General features: G+C 33.8%; 1 protein-coding gene across 1 annotated transcript; it reads right to left on the bottom strand.

The window, feature by feature from the left end:
* Positions 1-1,227: 1,227 nt before the first annotated feature.
* On the bottom strand, positions 1,228-23,048 carry LOC115964012. Its single transcript, XM_031083299.1, has 12 exons — positions 22,918-23,048; positions 22,534-22,788; positions 22,344-22,398; positions 18,618-19,141; positions 18,279-18,312; positions 12,578-13,251; positions 12,430-12,478; positions 12,231-12,356; positions 4,026-4,130; positions 3,793-3,884; positions 3,247-3,400; positions 1,228-1,579 (listed from the first exon to the last, which is right to left on the bottom strand). The coding sequence occupies exons 2-12, from the start codon at positions 22,713-22,715 to the stop codon at positions 1,313-1,315; spliced, it is 2,262 nt and encodes a 753-aa protein (XP_030939159.1). The 5' UTR covers positions 22,716-22,788; positions 22,918-23,048; the 3' UTR covers positions 1,228-1,312.
* Between the last annotated feature and the right edge of the window lie 4,059 nt (positions 23,049-27,107).

A 27,107-nucleotide genomic window follows, 5' to 3' on the forward strand; every position in this document is an offset into this window, starting at 1 on the left:
TATGATTTTTGTATATTTGTTGTTTGAAACTTTAGTTTACATTTGATTAGAATCACAAGCATTTGTTTCTTTTTTATTCCCTTAATTTAACAAGGAATTTCCTCGAACAATTGGTGGGCATGAGTGCGTGACATATCCACAATTCAAAGGGCTTGCTCATATTGAACTCCAACACCTCTCTCTGCCGTGACATGAGTTTCGAGATTGGGTGGAGGATCTTTTGTTAGGCAAAGGACCACCATACGTGCAAGTGTGGAGTTGTGGCTGTTATTTTGTTTGGATTCTGGAAAAATTCTCACTGCGGTGATGCCATGATGTGGTAGTGGGGTTTGGTGGCTGAAATTTTGTTTGGATGCCTATAAAAGAAAATGTTAAATTAAGTTTTTTTTGTTGTTAGTTTCTTATAATTTTTAGATTTTACAAATTTCATTTTAATAATTGACATTACAAAATAAAAATGACATGATATTATTTTATTTGATCTTATGTAATACTTAACAAAAATTATAGATAGAATGGTTGTTATTGCAAGTAGAATATAACTTCAATGGATAAAATTCAAATTCTAAAATTTCAAGGTATAAAATCTAAATACCCAAAAACTTAAAAAGTGTAATTTACAATTGCACTCTAGCCAAATTTTTTTGAACATTTTTTATTGAATATGAATTTTGACAAATCCACTAATAAATTGAATTTCTTATTATCCTTTAATAAGAATATAAAAAAATCAATAACCATGTCATCAAACAAATTCTTAAATTTCAAGTTTTTGTAATCTTAAATTATGCACATTAATACGTTTATGGATTTAAAAGTAATTAACATCCGATTTGAACAAAATTTCAAATTTAACATACATGTTAAAAACATAAAGAACATGCAATTAAATTGTTAAATTTTCAAAATATAAAGTGGTGTTAATTTTTAAGTGAGAGATGGGAGTCTAGTTTGAACGAAAACTTTATCCATTTTTAAATAATTTTAAATGATTGTTTTATTAAAATAGATCACACACACCACAGACAGTCACTTTTTGTCCACAGCCAATGAAAGTGAAACAAAAGGAACAATTTCACCATTCTCAAATCCTACGACAATTCTTTACTAATTGACACAAAAGGGAATGTCTTACACTTAGAACAATTAAAATTTATAAACAAAAATTTAAAAATAAAAGTAAATAAAAGGAAAATTTTATTCATGTACAACGAGACAAATACACCAGTACAATAAACTGTTAGCAATTGTCCTAAAGCTCAATATTTTTCTATGTAATTATTTACACGTTTCAAAACAAGCGAATCACAAGTTAAAACTCCAACTTAATTTCTGGGTTTTGAGAACCTACGTTGTTCTCAAACTTCTTTGGAATGTTGGTTGCAACCTTAATTCCACCGTTGTAACCATCCATCAGCATCTTTGCTATCTTGGATCTCCATTCTGAGCTGTCTCTCTCATTCTTCCTATCATGCACAACTCTGTCACAATAGTTAAGCATTGATCCCAAGCCGCTATTTGGTACCCAACCATATTCCATTAAAACCTTCGCTTCCCCTTCAGTCAAGTCTTCTCCAACCTTAACAGATTCCCAGGCACAAGACACAATTAAACAGAAAAAGACTTATATAGGCCAATAGCATCAATTTCATGTTTATAGATTATTACAGAAGCATCATGAATTTGTTTAAAAATAGTTAGTAGGAGATTTCGTTTAACCAGCATTTAGCATTACAAATTTTGTGTCTATCCCCTTCATAATTAGCTAAACACAATATGGATACTCAAACCACATTGCATTTTCTACTAGTCACCAGTCTAGCATGATAAAGACTTTCATTTCAGCTGCTTCTTCCCCAAATCATTTGCATTGTATGCAATATTACAAAATTCAAGCCATGCCAAGCATATGTATTACCTAGAGTTCTTCAACATTTGCACATTCCACCTCAATTATATTAAGCTCAACATTCATCTTTACTAAACATATATGGACCTCAAAATACATTACCATACAGCAGGTAATCACAGAGAGTCAAGAAGACAGTTGATGATAAAAACAAAGAAATATAAGAACCAAATAATCTTAACCGTAAATCCAGTTAGAGAAATCTATGTCATAATTCTGGGTGGTTCCTTAAACGCTCAACCCAAATCCAACATGATTAATAAGGTCAACTCCAAACCAGAACCATCAAGCCAGTATTATTCTCAGAATTTAACATTTTTAAAAAGTTACTCTAAAAAAAAAAGGTAATTTAATAAAATCAAACAATCGACTACCCCTGATAGAAAACATTTTTTAAGGTAGCCTTTGGCCCATACTAATGAAATGCATTTGTTCATCTTCTACTAGACTCTTCTTGCACCCAAATAGGAAAAAAAGAAAAAAAATCCCTAACTACAACTGATCTGTAGAACTTGGATTGGCAGGTCAAGAGCCCAAACAGACCCATTTTTAATGGTGGGATCAACTTTAGGATACCCAAAACCAACCACCTGCTTAGTAACAGAACCACCCAACCCAATCTACTTTTAAAGCAAATTGATGGATTTACATTAACTGCCAGCTATGAATACAGGCCATAGCTAAAAGAAATTAGATTGCAAACAGACTAACTCTAGAAGTAACTTTTCTTCTTTTTTTCCTATTGGGATCAATGACATGAGAAGCTAGTTATGTGTACAAATTCCAAATGTAATGAGAAGCTACTCAAATTTTTATTACCATGAGCACGCATATGAAAAACTGACATTTGATAATCAGAGAAATGAAACAGTTAAAAGTAACGTAATGCAGAGTACAGACAACACACAAACACACCTCCTTCAGGCTACTATACCAATTTTTGTATGAAAATAGTCTGGAAACAATGTTAGCAATAAGCATTAGTATATACCTTGGACTTTTCAAAATCCAAGGAATATTTTAAAAAAAATGGTAACAGCCTACACATGATGTTAGAAGTTAACCTAACAGAGATTAGAATCCAGTCAAGTGTCCCAAGCATCAGATTGAACAATGACATAAAAAATTTTAAAACCAAATTTCCTAATCTAGGAGCAGAAGGTTGAGGTCAATGTAGTTTCCTACCCAGTCATACATGGCCCCATGGCACATCTATCATAGACATTTATTATATACATACAGTCCTAGCAGGCCAATTAATATAACAAAGTCAGTAATAACCATAAGAAAATGATATAATTGACCTGTCATCTTGAAAGATGCACTAAAGCCATTACCACTAATGCTTTGTTCTCAATTAGAGAAACCCTGCCACAGCTACTAAGCCTCATTGCAGTCACCAAACGCTTGATCTGCCAGTCAACGGGTAAGGAATCCACTATCTCAAAAAAGTAGGTTGCATAGCCATATTCAGGACGTTCCAGCACTATCCTGGATCAGGAACTCTAACATTAGACAACTAGACAAAAAGATAGACATCAGACATCATTTGGGTAAGAAAGCATCAATCCCAAAAGCTTAGGCTATTAAGAATTAGGTCTATATCAGCAAAATGCTAACACTAACACATCCCCTAATGTGTGCACTTTCCAAATAATACCGAACCAACAGCAGGCCTAATATTTTCAGAACACATGAAACTAATAGGTTTTGGATCATTGAGACTTATAAAACAAGGATCCTTTAAAAATATACGGCTTTAATACAATGTTAAAACAATCAATCCCAACTTTCAAATGCTGAAGCTATATTAGGCAGTATGCCAACAATGTCAAGTTGACAAACATACAAACACTAGCAATTTTATGATGAAAATCATGCACCTGTTATGTCTTTTAAAGACAAATATAAATGATTGGAGGTCTCGGCACCACCCCCATTCAACAGGCCATTGTCGAAACTGCAAATATCGGGCCTATAAAAAAATGAAATAACTTAAATCAGAAAAGAATGACTAAAAAAATTAGAACTTATCACCCAATACAAATAGATGGTTAGCTAATGGACAAAAATGAGTATGAAATATTCAGATAATCAGGTTTAAGAAATTTGTTACCTGCTCCACAAGTGAAAATAGACAGGCCAAGCAATAAGTAGCTCTAGCACCCTTTGTGCATCGTACAGGAGCAAATTTTATAAAGGATTCCCGCTGAGAGAAAAGCTGTCCACATGAATCAAGAAACTAAGATAAGGAACCGAATTCATCGAAAGGTGCAAACTGCCACATGGAAAAAAAATAAATCAATAATATCATATTTTAGAGACTTTGACCACCAGAAGTGCTTAACTCTATTCCTTCACTCATTACTACCACACGCCAGATGACACTCCGAAGTCATTCTTACAGACAATCCACCAATTAGGCAGGAACTATTACATCAGCAATAGAATGCAGAAACTACAATTTAATTGTCTCAACCTATACCCTCAAATATGTTGTAAATGTAGATTACATCATCAGGAAAAAAAGATTAAAAAGTTAGAAAAGTCTTTAGAGGGAGAGGAGGAATTAATGTTACTCAGGTATTATCAAGGTGCTTTGCTTTGGAATCAAAATGACAAATTTTTATAGTGTACTAAAACAAGAATTATGAGATTTTGAAGAAGTTAGCGTTCCTATTTCTTTTTGTTTAACCACTGTCATTAGATTTAAAAAATTGAGTGTTTCATAGGAGAAAATTTTGTGATGATTACCCAGTACCCAAATTTGAACCCACAATCCTTAAACTTTAAGGCAAGCCCTTCAACTTTTTCTTTAAAAAAGTATTTGTAAGTTACACACGCACCCAATGTATGTCCTTCATATGAATCAAATACAGGTACAAATAAATTTAACAATCTCACATGATATGACCGTCACATAGTACTGATCCCACTTAGACAAATCCTAGGAGGGAAGATCATATGTAGAGCGGCAATTTACCCCACTCTAACATACCCTGATCAGGGAGGATTTGAATAGGGAGAGAAATTATGAACCCAGTGAGGATGGGGGTGCGCTACCCGCCTCAAGTATATTTACAAAAAACGGCCACCATGTATATATGTATAGATGTATGCATATACGAGATAAGTTAAAATTACACTTGGTATAACTTCTCGCATTTTACAAGCTTTCAACACTGTTGATTTCCATTAGATCTATTGGCAATGAGAATCATTATTATCCACGTCTCTTACTTTCTCAAAACTCTTCTTCTTCGTCTCTTTGATTGGAACAGCTCTTTGTTATTTTTTACTGCTGCGAACAAGGAAAGGAAGGAAAAAAAAAATTGCCTTCATGATTATATTCAACCATGCTAAATACAGACATGAACTACAATTGTTAGTTCCCACCCCCATAATCCCATTAGGAAAGTTGCCTTTTCATTACAACAAGCAGAATCCAAAACGTAGGTCCATGAAGAATCTACCAACTTTAAAACCTTAACAAATACTTCACAAATCCACTCATGAAGGATATCTTGCTAAGAAACTGCAAACCATTCAATATGAGGTCACTAGGTAGCCCCATACATTCATCAAATCAAAATCCCTTGTCGTTTTGCCTTTATTTTTGGTCTTCTTCATTTTGTCACAAAAGAATGAGAACTTGCATTTCTGACATAGTTTCTTCCACCATTGTGATTAGTAGGACTTTCATTACTCAATCTTGCAATGTCTTACCACACCAAATCAACAAACATTGAGATTGAACACATATTTGATCTATTCAATAAAGTATTACATTGTTCAAATTCCTGGCTCATATTTGGATCCTTCCTCAATTTACCACATTTTGGGAAATCAAATGACGTGGGGATTCAATCTCTCCACACCATGATTTACCTCAAGTGTAACTTGAACCCTATCTACCGCTAGATGCAACAACAAAAACAAAAACAAAAACAAAAAAGGAAGAAGAAGAAAGATAACCTAGGAGTCAACACCTAGGCATGCTTAGAGTCAACACTCAACACCAAACAAGAGAGAACAAACCCAAGAATCAGCACCTAAGGTTGACTGGAGTCAACAACACTCCATTAAAAAAATCACAAGAGGGATTTTATTAATCAACCAAATTGTCTCCACAAGAGTAAAATAGTATCTTATATAGATTATTAGGACTAAATCCTACTTCTAATTAACTTGGTAAAACCAAATTATTAAATTACAAAAATAGCCTTAATTCTAAGAAATTAAACAAATTACTAATTAACTAATAAAACCTAAAATAAAATCCAAATGATCAATAAGAATGCAACTGACTTCTAGAAATAAATAAACAAAATTAGAATAGAGTTTTCCTTGCACAGGCTATAGTAAGTCTATTGCACACGGTTCAGACATTCCATCATACTGTTTAGGCTCTGCAGTATGCTTTTATAGTAGCAATATCTGCTAGCATCAAAACTACCATTTCAACACAAATTTTTGGTGGCTCAACATTATTATCTAGCGTGTGAAGCATTAACTTCAAGATTATTGGTCAGCCTTTGGATGGATGCTATCATTATCCATCCATCTTTCTATCTAATCAGGCATTCCATTGGTCATATATTCTAATATGCTTATCTAACTTTGCAAATAGATTTTGGACAGTTTTCACGATATTCTTTAGGGTTTGTTCCATAGTAGCCTAATCAAAACTGGTCGTATGTTGAGTTGGCCCAGAGTGGGCATGAATTTTTTATTATAAATCGGCTGGGCTGGTTTGATATGTTGGACTAACACCAAAATTGATGTAGAACAAAGCAGCTCCAATACCAAAACTTAACGTAGGAAAAAACCAAAACAGATGCAACAACAAATAAAATTAAAGACCAGTAAAATAAAAAAGATAGACAACCTAGAAATCAGCACCTAGCAAGAGAGAATAAATCTACGAGTTAGTACCTAGGGTTAGCTGGAGTAAGAACCAAACCGTTGGAAATATTTTGTATTATTTTTTTGATAGGTAAGAATAATTTTATTGAAAAGAGGCTCCTTCATGGAAAAATACACAAAGTAGCCTAAAGAATTACAATTGAAAAAATATCTACATGTGAATCAACTCTATGAAGAATTGAACAAAGTTAATATATGTGAGACCTGATACAAAAGACCACTTATAGAAAGAGCTAATGAATGATGCTTGCAATTGAGTAGACATGCATTCCACATCCTCAAAAGTAAGTCGATTTCTTTCCCTCCAAATAGTCCACATCAAACATGAAGAAACAAGATTCCAGATATTTGGTCCCCTACTCCACCACCCACATAATAAATCAAGAACCTTCTCCAGTAAAACTCCCAAACAACTTGAATATGAAACTCCACAACCCAAAAAGCTACACTACAATGTAACAAAAGGTGATCCAGTCTCCCCACTACGATGACACATACAACACCAACTCACTATTGAATAACCTGTTAGGACCCTGACTGAAGTACATTGAGAGGCTGCGTGGCTGGACAGTGTAGACTGCAGGGCTAGGCAGTCCGTGATGCAGGGCAGCCTGATGGATAATGCAGGGCAGCCTGATGGATAATGCAGGGTAGTGTGTTGGGCAGTGCAAGGTAGTGTGTCAGGATGAGCTGTTGTGATAGAGTGGCAAGAGAGGCTTGTAACTAAGGTGTTGTACTGTTATGCTATTGTGGTATTGCATTAAGTGTTGTACTTAGTTAGTTAGGCTTAGTTGGTTAAGCTGTGCTGTGTTGTACCTAGTTAGTTAGAATAGGATATAAGCCACAAATCAGATTGTAAGCATTTCATTGAAGAATAATATAGAAAATAGCTAATTCTTGAATTTGCTACTGGAGGTAGATTCCCTCGAAGAATCAATCAATGGAGGCCTAGTTCCCTCGAAGAACTACTAAACTGAAAATCAATAGGTTGGATTCTTATCATAACCCCTCTTGATCAGGTTCTCACAAGTGAGAATTTTCACCCAAGCCACTGTCCATACAAAAAATGAAAGAAAGGCATAGAAGATGAGCACTGTAATGTCTCATAAAAAGATCACATAGTGAAATCCCCATTTCTCTTCAACTTCCATCTCATTCTATCATTCCCCTCCCTAATGGGAATATGAGATTCTAATAGATAGAAAAATGAAGCCACCCCATCAAACCATTGGAAATATTTTAGGAACACATTAGCTTGCTTATATAGAGACATAAAACCTAATTCTAATTGAATTCAGAATACCAAATTATTGAATTACAAAAATGCTCGAGTCTAAGAAATTAATTAAAATAGTAATGAAAATAATTAACTAAGAAAACCTAAAACAAATTTCAACTGACCAATAAAAAAACAGTTGAGTTCTAGAATTAGATAAAACTAAATTAAAATCAATCTCTCTCTCTCTCTCTCTCTCTCTCTCAAAATAAAATATTTCAAGAATATAACTTAAATTTAACAATAAAATAGACTATATAAATGAAAGAACAAAAATTAATTTACATGGAAAAAATAAATAATGTAAGACCCAAGCTATTATTAAAATAATAATGAAATTTATTTTAAATTTCTTGAAACATTTGGTAATTTAGTTTTAGTCATAAAATTAATTTGAACTTCTTAAAGCATTGGTAAAAGAGTTTCACTTAGAGTAAATACTATTTTAATAATTTTTATTTAGTTGTTAGGGCTTATTGGCAATATTATTTTCCCTAGTTTATTTAGGTATAGCTTTTTAAAGCCTCACCTTTTTCTAGTTACAGCTTATTAAAAGCTCACTAATTAAAACAAGCTCCACTTTTTCTTTTCCTTTTTTTTTATATATATAAAACAAGCTCCACTTTTAAAAATAAGTTGCCCAAAATAAGCTAATCCAAATAAATAGTTAGAATGCATCACATGGTAAAAGCACTTTGTACATGTAATACCTATGGTGAACCACACAATGCAAGCACAACGTGTGTCTGTCCAATGCACAGATTAATCAAAAATCACATATACACCAAAAAAAACCTTCAATAATATAATTGAAATAGATAGATAAATAAGATTTAAAAAAATAATAAAAAATAATAAAAAAAGCAGCAAGAGCACATTGTATAAACCAATTTTTTATCAAAACAAAAAATTATAATAGATTACAAAAATAATTCAAAAAATGAATAAGAAAATACATTTTAAATTTCTTGAAAGTTTTGATAATGGAGTTTTAATCATAATATTTTAAAACTTAGGTAGTAGAGTTTCATTTTCCTTTTTCTTTTTCTTTTTTATAAGTAGTAGAGTTTCATAGAGAATAAACAATGTTAATACTTGCTTGAAACACACAATGCAATCACGTATAAGACCCGACCCTTATTAAAAAAAAAAGTATGGTAGATTATTAAAATAATATATATATTTTTAGAATAATTAAAATAATATAATAGAAATTATAAAATTTCATTAAATTTCTAGAAACTTTTTTAATCACAATAGTATTTTTAAAATTCTTTAAATTTTGGAAGTAGAGTTTCACTTAGAGAAAACAAAATTTAACTACAACATACTCATAATTTGCAGCATGGAAACCCCATCTTGAAGTGAGTTAACGACTTCCTTCTTGTCACCTAAGGCCCGGTAGAATGCTTCCTCTCTCTATCTTCTATCTAGGAAGCTCGCTGCAAGTCCTCAGGACTTGTAACCTTTCACCTTCTTTTTATGCATTACATTCAACGGATTAGGTCTTCAAAGAAAGCTTGTGCCCCACTCAAAATTCCATGATCTTTTTGGTTTCATTTGCCAAAGTTACCAGACAAGAGCAGGAATGGTGAGTTCCCCATAACATGACTTGCAGGTCAGAGGTTTATGTTGCTTTCGAAAACCAGGAGGAAAGAATTGGTGATCTCAATCATCACTTATGCAATTTCCTCAGGAAGGAAAGAATCAATGTTGATGGAATAGATCAGATGATTTGTCTAAGCGAGTCTCTGATGGGTAATCTGCATTGGAATCAAATCTATTCCTATGTTCCAATTTTTCCATTTGTTTTACCCATTTCTTGGGAAGAGGCTCCAACTATTAGAAAATGAGTTGGATATCCATAAAGATAAAGAAAATTTTCTTGTAGTTTCACTCCTTGCTCTAAATATGAAGAAAAACTTGTCCGAGATCTCCAGTTGGGTAAGTCCAAAAAGGAAAGGCATGGAAGTCTTTGGGCATTGCATGGGCAGAGTTAACTAAAGACTGACTACCTATAAAGATCCCTCACTTCACTTTCTAAATATTTGTCTTCATTATCAACTGCATGCTATCAAAGACAGAGCAATGGAAGGTTACAATTTCAAGTTCACTATTACAGTCATATTTTTATGTTGAAACAGTCTTTATCTATGGGCAATGATTTTCTAATGTATTGGGAATATCTAAAATCGCTTCGAGCATCCGGCTTCACCGCTGCCGCCTGCTCTCTCCTTTAGCACTTCCCAATCAACAACAGACCTTATCTTCTCTTGTTCCATCTGAATCACACCCTTGCTGATCTAATGGCCAAGAAAGAGCATTTTTGTATGAGCACTGTTTCACATATAGCTTATTTTCCTGCTACACCCAGAACCCTGAGTAGAACTGGATAATCGAACTACATATAACTCTTTCCTTTTAACACCAACCACATGCTTTAAGACAACTGTATAAACCAATTTTTTGTTTTCAGAAAATGCCCAACTCTTATATTGCTTTTATACAAGTAAAGATTATTTTTCTTATAACAAATACTATTCCCTGGGAGTGTCTATTCGATATTTTCTACATCAATGTAAAGATTATTTTTCTTATAACAAATACTATTCCCTGGGAGTGTCTATTCGATATTTTCTACATCAATGTGTCTATGGCATGTCACATCTATGTTCCATGTCTATGTATTAAATAAAAATGTTCTACATTTATGTCTACATCACATAAACAACCGAAGCAATATGTTTTTTCCATTCTGTTTCTCATACAAGGGAAACAATTTCACATCCAACAGGGAGCATGCCTTGGATCTTTTACATAAAGCTAGGAAAATGGATGAAATCAAATGGATATCAAGCAACATGAAAGACCAAGAACAAATGTGTGGTACACCAGGCCAGTCAAGATGGTGCTACATCTTAGAGTGATCTCTCTGAATACATAAGCTCTACATGACAGTTAATTTATAAATTCTTTGAGCACCACAGATATCCTAACAATGTTTAGGTTGTTTTAGTTATTCTCTAACAATATTCCCATTAGAGTGGAAACATAAACCACTGCGAATTGCACTATATTTATTTTAAAAACGATTCTTAACAAAGGGAGTCCAGAGACAAAATAGATGATATATGAAATAGTTGAAGCTTTGTCCTTTCTTGCAAAATATGGGGCATCAAATTTGACAGCCAATGAAGCATAGTTACAGGCAAAAGAGCATCAGTAATAAATAAAGGCCAAGTTAAAAACATTAATAAAAATGTTGTTCATTGTCTTTTCAAAATAGACAATATTTTGAGACATCTCAAAATGAAATAGTAGACAAACAATATGGGTCAGAGGGAGTAGTATATACAATAACTGACTGTTAGTGAGAGCTATCACTACAACAATGATGGAAAACTTAAAATTTCTCTTTCTACCCACGATTTAATGAAAACTATGGACAGTTGCCTTATAACTAAAATAATGTTGGGCACCTAATAAAGGGCATTTTTGCCAATATGATGACTGAGCGTAATCAAGATATACGTACAATGATCTTATATCGCAAAGGAACTTGAACAATGAACTCCAACTATAATAACACCAGAGACAGTTGACCCTATTATTCAACACATTTAAATAGATTGTTAATCTTGTAGACAAAAAATTAAAAAGATGCAACATGAATTAGAGACTGCCCCTCCCAAATTTTCTTTCATTTCATTAAATTGATTCCATAAATATTGCATATACTTCATAACAAAGGTAAACAAGCCAAAATTACATTTCGCCCATAAATCCAATTCATTTTCAATTAGAATAGACAAGAAAAATTTGCCATCTCTAGCAACCATGATACTCACCAAAATAAAACATCAATGATTCTATCTCTTCTTAACAAAAATCTGCATATCCATGTCAATTCTTTTCTTTCAACCAAGTTCAGTTTTTAATTGGTCACTTATGTCTTTCATCCTCAAAGCAACAATAACCTTAACATGATTTCATATATAGTTTACCTATATGGTTTAAAACAGAGAAACCACAAAAGTAAAAGAAAACCACATCATATTATCAGAGCAACTGCAAGGCAAAGACGAGAAATACATCTAAATCTCAGAACTGTTGGCACACCTTTGTAATCACAGCTTCAAGCTCAGAAAAACTCTCTTCAATAAATGACTCATCAAGAGCTTCATCGCTCTCCATCTCCCCATAAAGCTTAATTTCATCAACTGAGACCCCTTTGTCAATCAACACCTGCCAATTGACATTTCCATTAATCCTCATCCAAATGTCACAGGAACTGCAACACTAACATGGCTATATATACCTTCAGGAGTCCAGGAGCATCTTCCTCCAATGCTGACTCAACCGAATCACTGCAATTGAATTAACAAGCAGGAAAACCCTAAGAAAAGTGGAATAATGCTAGAACAAGAAAATATAATTAATATAAATACGTCAAAAACAGAAACTACGTGACAGTCTTTTTTCTCTTCCGTGGACGGCTGATGCGTATTGGATCAGCAGATTCTGAAGCAATAATGCTACATCCAACAGAAGACAGCACACTTTTCTTCAAGTATTCATTGTTCCTCGATATGTTATTTTCCACCAACGTTGGCATCTTCATCCGGTCTTGCAGTGGCATATGGTCTACATCATCTCCATATGGTTTATCAAAGACTCCCAATTCACTCTTCAATGGCTGCTTGTTAAAGGAAAAGTCATGTATAGCACTCTTGTCAGGGTCAGGTAAGTTATTGTTATCCCCAGGTTCATCCTTGACCTTAACAAAGGTTGATGACAGTGAAGTACATGCACTACTTGTGTTAGCAGGCACATAACCCTGCCCCTCAGATGAATTCAACTCCACCATCATTCTCTCTGATGAGTTCTTGTCACTTACATGAATTTCCATATCATCACCTGATTTAGTTGATCCGCTTGAATATTGATTGATTACAGATGACGTTTCTGCAATAATGTCATCTGACGAACCAGTTACCAAAGTTCTGCAGGAAACAAAAGCAGTTACTTCAGGCTTGTCGTCAAGCTGATTTCCAGGCACTAACTCTCCAACATGAATGTCTTCCTTCCCTTTTTCAGCATACTGTTGTTTAAGGAATTCTGATAAGCCTCCAGAAGTACCCTGTGTAAGCAATTAATTAGCCAAGGAAGGGAGACAAACACAAGCATGTGTGCGCAAGGGCACACACACAGATTTATATATATGGGAAAGGTATGACTGAGCTCATTTAGCAAAATGAAAGATTGCACACTGCAGTAAGATCACATTTACTGAGTAAACAAATGCAATATATCTTTTGAATCTTAAAAAGGACAATACTATATGCAAGAAAAATTACATGAACTAAAAGGAACAAACTATAAAACACATGTCTTATAATTCTTTTAAAGCAAGCCATGCCACTCAATCATTTTTTTTTTTTTTGGATAAGTTAGAAGAAAGGGGTGCAACACAAGGACTTCCCAGGAGGTCACCCTACTCAATCATAGTGATTGTAACCGGCAATATAGAGATATATAGTCCTCTTCTCTACCTTCTGAGCTAAGTTAATGCTGAGCAAGAACTCTTTCTCCACAGCAGCAGAGAAGAATATAGGCCAACTGAGGTCAAAGGTGAATTTCATAATGACCCTTTATTATAAAATCCTCTTCTGGGAATGAAACTTTACTCAAGCATAAAGAAGGGACACTAATTCTTCAAGAAAGCAACAACATACAAACTATCTATAATTTTCTAATTTCTGGATATGAATAAGTGTTTTGCATTACAATCTACAGCATAGAATTCGTGAGCATTAAGATACTTCAGATTTTTTCCAACACTCTCTAGTATGTGGAGGAATAGAAGAATTTTATGGCAAGTTTATTCATTTTAAAACAGTTTTTGTGACAAAAAGGCAGAATTTAGCTTTTTACACTATTTGATAAGTGAATTCAGTAAATAAAAGAATAGCGAAGGTACTCCACACAGGTTAATCAAAGTTATACAAGAGAGAACTAATGGCACAAAAAGAGAGATAATGGAAAAATAAAAGAATACACATACACACATATGTCTGTATGTATGTATATGCATATGTACACACACACACACACACACACAAAAGAAAACAACTAAACACATGGAATCAAAGAAGTCCAAAAAACTTAGTAATGTACAGGGTTGTCACTCCATCATCAACACGTAAAATGTGCATAGAAACAAATTCTCCAAAACCAATTCCTCTCTGTCCATAAATGCCTAAATAATACTCCCTCAGCCACAAAATAGGTGAGGTGCTCCATTCCAAGAAATGTCAAAAACAGTTGCGAGTTTCAAAAAATTAAAGCATTAATCCATTTAACTTCCCATATTACCTTAAATTTGAACCCACCATCTTTGGTCCATCTCAGGGCATTTAAGTAACACTGTTGTGTTTTTTTTGTTTCATTAAAATGAATATCATATGAGCAGACAAAGTTCCAAAAATAAAAAAATTCAGTCTCCAATTTGGCTATCACATTTGTACAAAAGTTAGTGAATTTTAAAAATTCTGTAAACAAAAAATCAATTAAGTACCGTAAGTAAAACATTCCTTCTTTTCCAAGCAAAACATGCAACATCAAAGTATCATAGCCAAAAAATTATAATTTAGCACCAACCAACACATCACAAGTGCCCAGGCAGGTGTTAGACTCAAGGATCCAGGCATCAACCTACAAAGTGCCCAACACAACCTTTTTTTTTAATAAGCACAAGGTGCCCAACACACTTGCATCCCTCATATTATACCTTGCATTAACCGTCTATGCATACCTTATACCTTTTTTATATAAGTAATAATGTTCTATTAAAAGTTAAACGAAAGTGGTCCCCACACAGGCAGTGTAATAGGATGCAACAAAGCATCAACTAAAATTACATAAATATAGAATCCTCCAAGGTAGACAAAAATGGCCATTTAAGGCAGCCAACCAATCAAACACAGATCATAAAGGAGACAATTTTATCTCCACAGAAAAACACTCTTATTTTTTTCTTTTTTTGATATGTATTTGTTGTTGGTTCTGTGTGTGGGTTTTTGTACTTGGGGTTATGGATGGAGCTGTACAGATTGTGGGTTGCCCTCTCAGGATTGGGTTTGTTCTCTCAAAATATTTTGGTCAATCTGTCTCTCAAAATAGTGTTTCAAATTCAAAGAAAGGGAAATCAAAAACAAGAAAAACAAATGGACTCAGAATGAAAGTTGAAATTTTTAGAGAGGAAAAGTTTGTTATGTATTCATGTGTGTGTTCTCTGTTTTCTACTTCTCCTCTCAAGACTCTCTCTAGATTCTCAATGTGGCTTCATGACCAGAGAGCCTCTTGAGACTCTCCCTCAAAGATTTTCCTTTACACCCACTGGAGAGCCTTATCCACAGAAACTCTCAATCCCATCAAAAGTACAAAGATCCATCTCTCTAAATGGTACACATAACACAATGGGCATTAGGACCATACATCGGCAGTATGATGGTTACCAAAGCCCCCCTTCCAGCACTCCAACTCCTCTACCACACTCTTTGGCATAACAAATGCACTCCAAAAAGACAAAACACCATAGACCAAAGATCATGCACATGGTCAGTGGTCTCCCCACTGCTTACACATGCAACACCAATCGACTAGGCACATATTCTGCCCCAAAGATTCTCCATGGTAAGAATTTGTCCCAAGCTGCTGTATGTGTAAAACGCTAATTTAAAGGAATCTTAGCCTTCCAAATGCTTTTCCAGGGAAACCTGTAGTAAGAGCCCGATAATAGGACTTAAACCTGAAAAATACCATCCTAGTAGGGTCCAACACATCCAGTCTTCCTCGACCCTAGTAACTTTAAATGAATAGAGAAGACCAAGAAATGACTGCAAAATCCCTACCTCCCAATCATTAACAGATCTAGTAAACGAAATATCCCAGTGAAGTACCCCAGAATTCCAATTCATATTATCCACCACAAACACCTCCTTTTTTCTAACAATGTAATACAACATCAGAGAAGCATCCTCTAGGATTGTATCTCCAGTCTCCACACCATATCTCAAGCCAAAAACAAACTCTGAGTCCATTACCCACCCCAAACTCAACATATTGTGAAAACCTCCCCCATCCTCTACGGATAGGTTCACAAGGGAGCACACCATAAGGTTCCTTAAGCACACCGGAAGTCCAATAGCCCAAAATACACCCACACTTCGTAGCTGCTACATTTCTCCATAAAGAATTAGTATCAGTGGCAGACTGGCTGTCCCAAAGCCATTTCCCCAACAGCGCATTATTAAAATGTACAAGGCTTCCAATACCCAAACTACCATATCAGACCGGCTGTCATACAGCCTTCCAGTTTATTAAATAAATTTGACATCATCCCCTAACCCTTCCACGCACAAAACCCCATTGTAACTTCTCAGGAGAATGAGCAACACTTACTGGAATAGGGAATAAGGAAAGAAAATAGGTAGGTAAGCTAGATAGAGTGCTCTTTATCAAAGTCATTCTGCGTCTGTTTGATAAACACAACTTCTTTCAGCCTGCTAACCTTCTCTCCATCTTCTCCAAAATCAGTTCTTTTAGCCTTAGATTTATAACTAGCCCTCGAAGGTAACCCCAAATATTTCATAGGCAAGGTAGGAACTTTGCAGTCCAGAATCTCAGCCAAAACTGATAAGTTTGGGACCTCACCATCTCAAATTTGCTTAAATTGAATTTTAGGCCAGACACCACGTCAAAACACAACAGCACATACTTCAGATACCCAAGTTGCTCAGGATCAGAACCACATAAGATCGAAGTTTCATCTGCGAACAAAAGATGTGAGATCATCAATGGCTCATTGTTTGACCTCCCACTGTAAAACCCTTATATACTGTTTATCTAAAGTGTCCATCACCACTAAAAATAAAAGAGGCGATATTGGATCACCTTTGTCTCAACCCATGGAGCTTTCAAAAAGGTCACTAGGGCTCCCATTTACCAGGACAGAGAATCCAACTGTGGACATAAATAATTCATTTCCTCCACTGCTTGCTAAAGCCACATTTTGCCAACATATGTAACAGAAAGTTTCAATTTACAAGATCGTATGCCTTTTCCAACTCCAGTTTACATAGTAAAACCTGTATACCATTAGTTAATCTGCTATCAACACATTAGCAATCAAAACATAATCCAAAACTTATATATATGCATACCTTACACTTTCACCTCAAAGCCATAAAATTAGGGTTTCCCAAATAAGCTAGGGTTCAGGCCTTTTCATATTTCAAGTTGTCTATAAGGAACTCAAAGCCAACAAGGGAGAGAAGCAGGGGTTACATAAGTTAATTGACTACCAACCTCCCACCTAGATTTAGCTCCTTCAAATTCACCGTTGAGATATAGGTAGACCTAGCAATGGGTCGGGTTGGGTAATGTTTGGGTTTGAGTGTTTGACACACTCAGGTTCAGAGAAAAATTACATGATTTCAATGGGTCACTATTTTTTTAGAACCGTGATGGGTCTGCATGGGATCAGGTCAACTTTTTGGTCCTCCTTTACTTTTTTTCCCCAAACATTAAAAATATATTAATCAATTAATTAATGTTGTAAAGGTAAGAGGATATGAGCCGATGACAGTGATTTCGCGTATCAGGTGACAGCAGGGACTACGATTCCCACACCTCCTTCCTAAAGAAATTGACCAGTCTTCCCCACAGTGAACAACCTTTTCAAATAGTTTCTGATTCTGCTTGTGCTTGATTTCATTGGTGCAAATGATTTGTTGGTTTCTAAGATTGGTTTCATGAAACCCAAATTTGAGTTGACTACGTGTTACAAACCATTTCTAGCAACTTAATTGTTATATACTTATGCACTTGCTCTATATTATATTCATGATATAAATGAAAGTTTTGGGTTGGAATTATAGAAAGTATTATTGATTATCTATGCGTACCAAACATCGGAAAATGTTTTTCGGCTTATTTTCAATGTTGCAAACAAATACTAGAAAACAAGCCTGTTTTCCAACCAAAAAAAAAAAAGAACAATGGTTTTACTATAAAATTGCATAATAGGATATTGAAAAAATACCCCATTACTTCTCACAAATTACAAATATCTTCAACCAATCAAATAGCAGAAAAATAAATTACCTCTTGAAGTGGGTTAGCAAGCTCCAACAGTTTCCTGCAAAATAACATAGAAAGACCATATTTGATTAGTTCTACATTACATACATGCATATGCAAATACACAGATATACACATACGTAAGCACACACATACATCTATATATGTACGCACCATATTTTCATATGTATGTATGTATGTGCGTGTATATATATATATACCTGTGTTTTTGTGTGGCAGGTAATTGAAAAGACACGAGCTTAGAAAACCAGACATATTGACAACAAGGACGCATCATTAGTTCATAACGTATCTAAAGAAACAGGCACCACTACATAATAATGATAAATAACAAAATGGCACCTTGATAGCAGCATCCTTCGCCGCTCTTTCAGCACAATGTGATCAAGATGATCATCAGGAAAGTCACTGGGGATTTCAGTTTTTACCGCAACTGCTGACATGTCATCACCAGCAAAGCCATTTACACCATTACCCAATGAATTTAGCAAGTTGCCAGAATGTTCAACCTTAATTTTGGCAGGAACCACCAGCAATGTCTGACTTTTGTGCAAAGTGAAATCACCAACATCATGTTTTTTCTCTTCTCCAACATCATCAGTGTTAACTCCACTACATCTTCCCTGCTCAGAATAAGGATATGCATTTACTTGAGTGTCATGGTGGTTGCCATCTCCAGGCAAACCCACATATTTTCCGCAAGTAGAACTTTGTAAACAATAATCAATTGCAGAGTCAAGCAGAATTCTGCAGCATGGGTCTTCAGAAGAAACTCCGCTGGGATCTTTACTATCATAATTTTGTTTCTTTGACAATTGCTGATCTCCTACTCTGGCAGAGCAAGCAGAAGGGAAAGGGAGAACACCCTGCAGAACAAGGTATTTACTTTTCTTTTTTCTTTTCTTTTTTTGATAAGTAAGGGATATTCTATTAACTGAAAAAACAATATAGATAAATAGAGAGAGAGACAGGAGCCACATGTAGGAGACTTTTTTTGGGTACGTAAAACACATGTATGAGACGATAGATAACAAACTCAAACTTCACAAAGTGAATTCATCCCTAAATCTGTCCTCAATCCTCAATTCATCAGCAATCCATTTATTTCTTAACTGCTCTTTATATGATTTGCCAAGACTTCTAGAGTTCATAAAATTCTCTCAGCAGTTTAATTAATTTAATTAGACAAGAGACGCGGTATCCGCTCTTTTTGTTGACCGTGTGTCTCCATTGTCTCCCATGGTACAATTGATCTTTTTTTATAAATTTCCACAATATAAAGGATAAATCTACTCTTAACTCTCTAAAGTATTAGCCAACCTATTATTTTAACTAGAATAAAATTCGTTTTGTGTTTACTTATCAGAAACAAAAAGCTCTACCTTTTAAACCTACTTAATAATATATTATCAATGCATGGAAAAAGGAAAAGGGAATAGAAAGAAACTAAAGGTTCATTTCATCAACGGAGTACTCAACAAATTTTTTTTCTTTTTTAATTAATATGGCTCAACTTCTATTCCAACTAAAGTAGCCGTAATCAATCCTATGCTTTAATGCCTTAAATTATCTTCTCACCAATGTCTAAGACCTCTATACCATTTCAATGTTATTGTGCTCTAATATTTCTAAACCCAATTATAAAAACTGCAAGTAAATCGTTCAAACCAAAGTACCTGGCACAATCATCATATAATAAATTCTTGAAACAAATATTCACTTTACTTTGCAATGCCTAACAGAATATAAATTTTAGTTTCAAGACCTTTTATATGAATCACTGAACATAGGTCATGCATACATAACTCCATATCCAATCTTGATGCAAATGGGAGAGGTGTTATATACTGACCACGGGATCAATGTAAACAACTTCCATTACAATCCTATCCTAATTTGTGTGGCTCCTATAATCATGAAAACAAAATTAAATGGCTGGGAAGCATATAAACAATTACAAAAGATTATAGACAACATAATGTATACTGATGACCATTTCTGTTTCTTTTCCTAGGATTGATTATTTGTCATATTCTAAAATAATAAAACATTATATAGTAAACAACAACAACAAAACCTTAGCCCCAAATTTGTTGGGGTCGGCTATTTTCTAATAGGTGAATAGTGGGGGAGAGGGAGGTGGGGTCCAAACCACCAACATGAGGCACCACAAAGGAAGTCCTTACCATTAGGCTATCACCTGAATCCCAATTTTTTGATATCGACTATAAATCCTCAACAGATTAGTCGGAATCGGCCGGATGTATTCTTTTCCTCCATTTCTATTCTATCTAAAGGCATACCATTTATTACCATCTCACATGACTCTACCTCATCTTTTCATCAATAGAGGTCACCCCTATCTTTGGAATCATATATTTTTATGCATTTTCACTTATCCATCTTAACATTCTTATTTCAACTACTTATAAAAAAAAATAAAAAATAAAAATAAAAATTCTTATTTCAACTACACTCATTTTATGAATATGCTGATTCTTAATAGCCAACATTCAGTACTATAGAATATAGTTGGTCTTACAGCAATCTTATAAAATTCGCCCTTTAACTTAAATAAGTATTCTACGATCACACAATACTCATAATGTGCTTCTCCACTTCATCCACCATGCTCTTATCATATGATTCACATAGTCTTCAATCTCTCCATCTTTATGAATTATTAATCCAAGATATCGAAAGCTTTCACTATTTAGTATCTCTTGACCATCAAGTCTTAGAGCACCCAATATATAGGGGTGGCAATTCAAGTTAGCAAGTCGTGTTCGTCTCATATTCGACTAGATGGGTCAACCCTAACCCAACCCATTTAATAGTCGTGTCAAAACTCCTCAACCCTAATACAACCCATTTATTAAGCGGGTTGACACGATATAACCCACATAATATGATCAACATACAAGTCTTGTTAGGTTGACACATACACAACCCATTTCTAACTCATTTAAAAAAACGACCAAAAAAAAAAAATTTTTATAAGAAAATTAAGAATTTATCAATATAATCAGTTAAATTCTTTTAATTTCTCAATTCTATATTTTAAATTTAAATTTATGTTGATAAAATGACATTTATTTATGTGAATTGAGTCATTTTGGGTTGATTGCAAGTTAAGCAAGTCCACACAGAATTGACCCATTTATTAATCATGTCAAAGCAGGTCGACCCGCTTTGACACAAACCCATTTAGGCATTTACACTAAACACTAACCCACAAAAGATCCATGTCAGTTCTCGGGTCATGTTAAATATTGCCACCCCTAATATATATTAAATGAAAACCTCGTTACCAAAAGTTCTCTACACTCTGCAAAATTTAGATGACAAAATATGCCACCATAAAAGAGGCTCCATTTATAAAAGGTTTAAAAGATGACTTTTATTTCATATTCAAGCACTTTAGAATCAATAGTTACTAATTGGAAAGCAAAATTTTATTCTGGAACAAGTAAAGCATTTATTGAATTTCCTAATACATGAAAAAAGTCAAACCTTCAAACAATAAAGGCGAGTTTGGAAGGGCTGCAGCTTTCCAAAATACAAAAAGCTGTATCAGCTTTTGGAAGCTAACCTTGGATAGATTTTCATGGAGCTGTCTAGAAAAGCTCATGCTACTTCACAAATAAGCAAAAATCCCATTACAAAACAAGCTAATAGGGTAGGTTCTTCTTTTTAAAAGCTGAAGTGCCTCTAGAGAAGCCACTTTTTAAAATATATATATATATATATATATTGTTAGTCCCTAAAATTTATCTCATGAGTGATTTGAATCCTTGAAATTGAAAGTGATTTAAGTCCTTTAAAAATTAAAAGTGATCTCTTTGGTCCCTAACAAACTTAAAATGATGCATTTTAGTTCCTATGGCCTTCACTTAAGGGACAAATAGTGTATTTAAACACTTTAAGCCCTCTTTTTTAAAATTTATCAGTAGGTTACACACATGCATCCAATATGTTTTAAACCCACAAACTAGGAAGTGTCATTTGAACCAGACCTCATTCACAGAAAAAAAATAAAATAAAATCCATTGCTCAATGCTAAATTACCTGTGATGAATCACAGTTCAAATCTTCTTTTTTCACAACGACATCAACGCAAGGCCTGCATAAAATCCAAAACGCAAAAAACAAAAAAACAATGCTTTTCTAGCACTAAACCCACACTTATAAAATCTATAATGACATTAAAAACAAACAATAACTAATCAGAAAACACAAAATAAAAGAGAGAACTGACATAGATTTATTTGTTTCGCTTCCATTTTGGACAATGCCACCAAAACCCTTACGGCGCTTAGTTGAAGGCCTCAAAAGCTTTCGCCTTTTTGACAATGGAACATGCTCAAGCTCAAAAATTCCATCCTCAGCCTCGGCCTCAACCTCGGAGGAATCAAACAAATTTGCATTCAATTGAACCATTTTCGGAGCTCTCAGTTTCGCGGATTAACGGCCATAATTCCGCCGCATATAAATAAGATTAAATTCTTAAAATCTGCAAACAAAAGTAAGTCTGATTAATTTTTAGGGATTTTTAAATTGCAGAATTGTTACAAAGGAACAGAGAGCTAGGGCTTGGAGAAACATTAGGGAAATAGTGTAAGAGAAGGAAGAGAGAGAGAACCTTGGGATTGAGAGGGATGCGCGTGAAGTGTTACTGTTGGTGTTGAGAGAGTGTCACGGTTTATGGCGCGACCGAAGCTTAATTCAAGCTTCGCTCCTTTCGTTTAGGCTGTACCCCAATTCTTTATTCTCTTTTTGTTTTTTTTTTACTCTGGTATCTTTGTTTTAAAGTGATTGATATACCATGGGTAAATTTTAGGGTGAAATTTGGGATTTGAAATTTTTTGAAAAATGGACACAACAAATTTAATAACAAATTTCACATTTTGTTGACACGACATATTGTTAGTGGCAGGTGATAAGTGTAATTTTCATATAATTTTTATTATCCTCTTATTTGATAAAATTGTTAGTTTTCCTTTATTTCTTTTGATTTGATTTGATTTGATTTTTATTTATATTTATCTATTCATTTGTGCTTTGAAGGAATGAGAAGATTTCAGATTAATCTACAAGGACTTTACATGCAAAATGGGGCTAAGTCAATTGAATCAAATCAACTTACATCCAGGCAGGCATGAATTCAAGAGAAGACCAACCCAATTAAATTTAAGTCCAACTGGAGCAAGGAATCAAAGCAAATTTGCACCAAATCCAAGTCCAATTCGGATTAGGATTCAAACCTGCACATCAGTTAGTATTTTCAGCATAACTTTTGCTCAGATGTCCAATCGAGATGATTCAAGTTGGGCTGAAAAGTTAATTTAAAGGGCTACAACTTTTTAGTTTACCAAAAGCCCGAATTCTGAAGTTAAATGGGCTAAAATAGTCGGTTAAGTGAAGCCTAAAAATCTGGGATTTTCTCCAAATGGGAATTCAACTTGTAATAGGATTCCTTTACCTATTTAAAGGCTCTTTAGGGCAAAAATTAAGTGTGCCGCATTGAAGTTTTTTTTTTTTTTTTAAGGAGTCTTTTTGAAGAGGAGGATCTGAGGACAAGGGCGAGAGCTTCATGTTGATTAACCAGTTTAGATGAAAGACATAAGTTTTATTTGTTTTCTTTTCAATTTTATTATGAACTAAATTTTATTTTCTAGAGCAGTGATGTAGTCTAGCAATGAACACACAATTTATATTCTGAGTTATTTTATTTTTAATATTTCCATGATTGAGTGTTTAATTCTTATTCTTAATGCTTACTATTTTTTTTACGAATTATTGTTTGATCAATTGAATTACAATGAAACCAAGAGGTGATTTGTTATTTTAGTTCTAGAATTAAACACCATTAGTTAAGCAAAAGTAGAGATGCTTTACCGCGATTAGTGTGATTTTTAAAAAAATTCAAAGTACATAATGAGTCTCCAATTAATTAAATTCACATAGAGATATGGAATTGTTATTTGAAGATATTTTTGATATTATTCGAGAGAAGATATTGAATACTTAAGGAATTTTTAATCATTAACGGGAGATTATTAGAATTTAATAATTAGGAAGAATAAATTGTGTGGGATTTGTTAGGTGACATCATCTGCTCTAGATTCATTCTTATTATATTTTTACACTGTTAGATTTTTACACTTTGTTAATTCTTTTTATTCGTAGATTTATTTTTATTAAATAGTTTAATTTAATTCAGATAGTAGAACATTCCATTTATTTCCGATTTTCCAAATAGTAATTAATATAGTGAACTTTGGTATTCAATAACATAGTTAATCCCTGTGGGTTCAATATTCATTTTCTAAAAACACTTTACTACTTGTTACGATTCTATGCGCTTGCATATTATTTTTCGCGAACAGTAGGTAAAACTATAAATGAACCAAGTTATTTATAAACGACTTAAGTTAGGCTAGGGGAAAAAAATTCATGTTCGTTTGTTTAACAAACAAGTTAAGCTCAACCACAAGTTTAGGCTCAACTTTTAAACAATCTAGCTCAAACATAATAATGTATTCATAAACAAGCTCGTGAACATGCAAACTCGATATAACTATATATCTATACCATATATAAGAGGATTTCCCTCTTTCACCTAGACTTTTATATGATTCAAAAATACCCTCATTAATGAAGATTAACTTCATTTAGAAAGAGGGTCATAAATGTCAACTAATAAATTTCATTTTGAATTCAAAAAGAGAACTCCTAAAATTTAGGATTTTTTTCTCTTTACGATAAAAAAAAATTACATTTACTGTTTATCTCTAAAGTTTATCATTTTTTATTTTTTTGAAAAATAAAAATATATATTTTTAAGTTATAATAGATACAAATTATTAACATTTACTCAAAAAAATTGAAGAGCCTCTAAGCACGCGCAATGTGTGTGCTTAGAGGCTAGTTGTATTATAATTTTATATGTATATGTAAGAGTGTGATTTTGGTTCCTGAGCCTAAAGGGTAGAAGGATTTAGGCCCCAAAAGCCCAACACAATAAATTTGTAGAGAGTGGGCTTAAAAGCTAGGTTTCAATGGATCTGGTAACACGCATAGTGGATTGAAGATACTAAGAAAGCAAAGAAAGACAAGTTCTAAGTAAGGAATAGGGATGGCAATGGGGCGGGGCGGGGCCGAAGGATGAGATCTTCGCCCCCGCCCCGCATTGATTTTTCTTGCCCCATCCCCGCCCCGCCCCGCATGACGGGGAAAATTTCTTGCCCCATCCCCGCCCCTTAAGGCCCCATGAAGACCCGCGAAGCCCCGCCCTACACTGTAAAACTTTATTTCTCGTTAATTTTCCCTACAACTATTACCATTTTTTCAAATAAAATGACATGTTTCAATAATAAAAATATACTTGAAATTATAAATAAATTTATTCTATCAAATCAAACTAATTTTTAGCAAAAACTAAATAATATTATTTAAATGTTTAACAAGACAATATCACAACAAAAATCTCATAACATGATAAAATAAAATTTTAACAAGCTTAAAGAAACAGTGTTGTTAAGCAGCTAAATGCCCACACAAAATTACAAAAACAATGACATAGACACATATTTAGAGACACAGACCCGTAACTCATTAAAAAATTATATTATATTTAACCCTTATTAATGCGGGGCGGGGCGGGGTGGGTCTAAAAAGTGTAAACCCATCCCCGCCCCGCCCCGCCCCGTGGTGTGGGTCTAAAATCTCACCCCATCCCCGCCCCACCACCTTTGCGGGGCGGGGAAAACCCGCACGGGGTGAAGCGGGGAGGGGCGGGTCAAGCGGGGCGGGGAAAAATTGCCATCCCTACAATGATATGACGGATGAAAAGGCTCAACAAAAGCATAGTAACAAAAATGCAATATGAAGATCTAGTTAAAGGAAATTAAATTTTAATAAATAAAAGTGTATGTAGTCAAAAAAAAAAAAAAAAATTAGATCATGTTCTCTTTATGATATACATATTATTTTCTTTCATTTCGATAGGTGAAGTGTTCAATTTCAAACATAAAGTCTACTTTTTTCCTACATATTATTTTAAATATTAAATTTATAATATGGTATAGTCTCTTAAGAATGTTTAAGAAATATGTAGTTCCAATTTCATGTATCTTTATTAGTAAACAAACTCAATCAATAGTTCGAAACTACTCCTACGATAAGAAAAATTATAAATATAATAATCTCTTTTTAAGAGAATGAAAATTTTGAATAATATATTTGAAACTCAAACAATTTAGTTGTACAAGAAAAACAAAATAGGAAAATATAACGCACAATAACATAATTTACCAAAATATGGACCGCTTAAAAAATGAATAATATCAATCAAATAAATCCATATAATAAAATGATGATATATTTTTTGAGATAAATAAATGAAAAATGATTTTAGAAATTGTTTAAGTTTTTGGGAGAACAAATTATTTTCCATAAAATTTAGAGAACAAATTCTATATATTATACCATAACTAAAATATAATTATCTAATCCCATGCATCGCGTGGGTCTGCGACTAGTTTCAGTAAAATTCGAAGCAAGTTTAGGAGTTATAAGCATTTTTAAGAGTATAAGCATTTTTTTTACCAATTCAATGAGTGTTCTTCAAACTTGATGAGAAAACAACACATGGAGGAAGTAACCAACAATAATTGTTAAATCCTCAAGTACAAATAAAAGGCTCAATTCTCAAAGAAAGGCACCACAAACAATTTAGAGAACTTATTGAGATTATTTCTAGGATCATTTGTAATCTAGTTCCTTGGTGGTCTTCTTATAGTTCATAGGGCTTTGTAACGAATTTATTCT

This window comes from Quercus lobata, chromosome 10, assembly GCF_001633185.2.
Source record: "Quercus lobata isolate SW786 chromosome 10, ValleyOak3.0 Primary Assembly, whole genome shotgun sequence".
Lineage (NCBI taxonomy): Eukaryota > Viridiplantae > Streptophyta > Magnoliopsida > Fagales > Fagaceae > Quercus > Quercus lobata.

Excerpts from the sequence above, each read along its gene's own strand:
- LOC115964012 (XM_031083299.1), bottom strand. The coding sequence starts at position 22,715 with ATGGTTCAATTGAATGCAAATTTGTTTGATTCCTCCGAGGTTGAGGCC. Across the intron at positions 22,399-22,533 it reads AGCGAAACAAATAAATCTAT|GCCTTGCGTTGATGTCGTTG; the intron begins GTCAGTTCTCTC and ends GATTTTATGCAG. Across the intron at positions 13,252-18,278 it reads TTGCTAACCCACTTCAAGAG|GGTACTTCTGGAGGCTTATC; the intron begins GTAATTTATTTT and ends TTGCTTACACAG.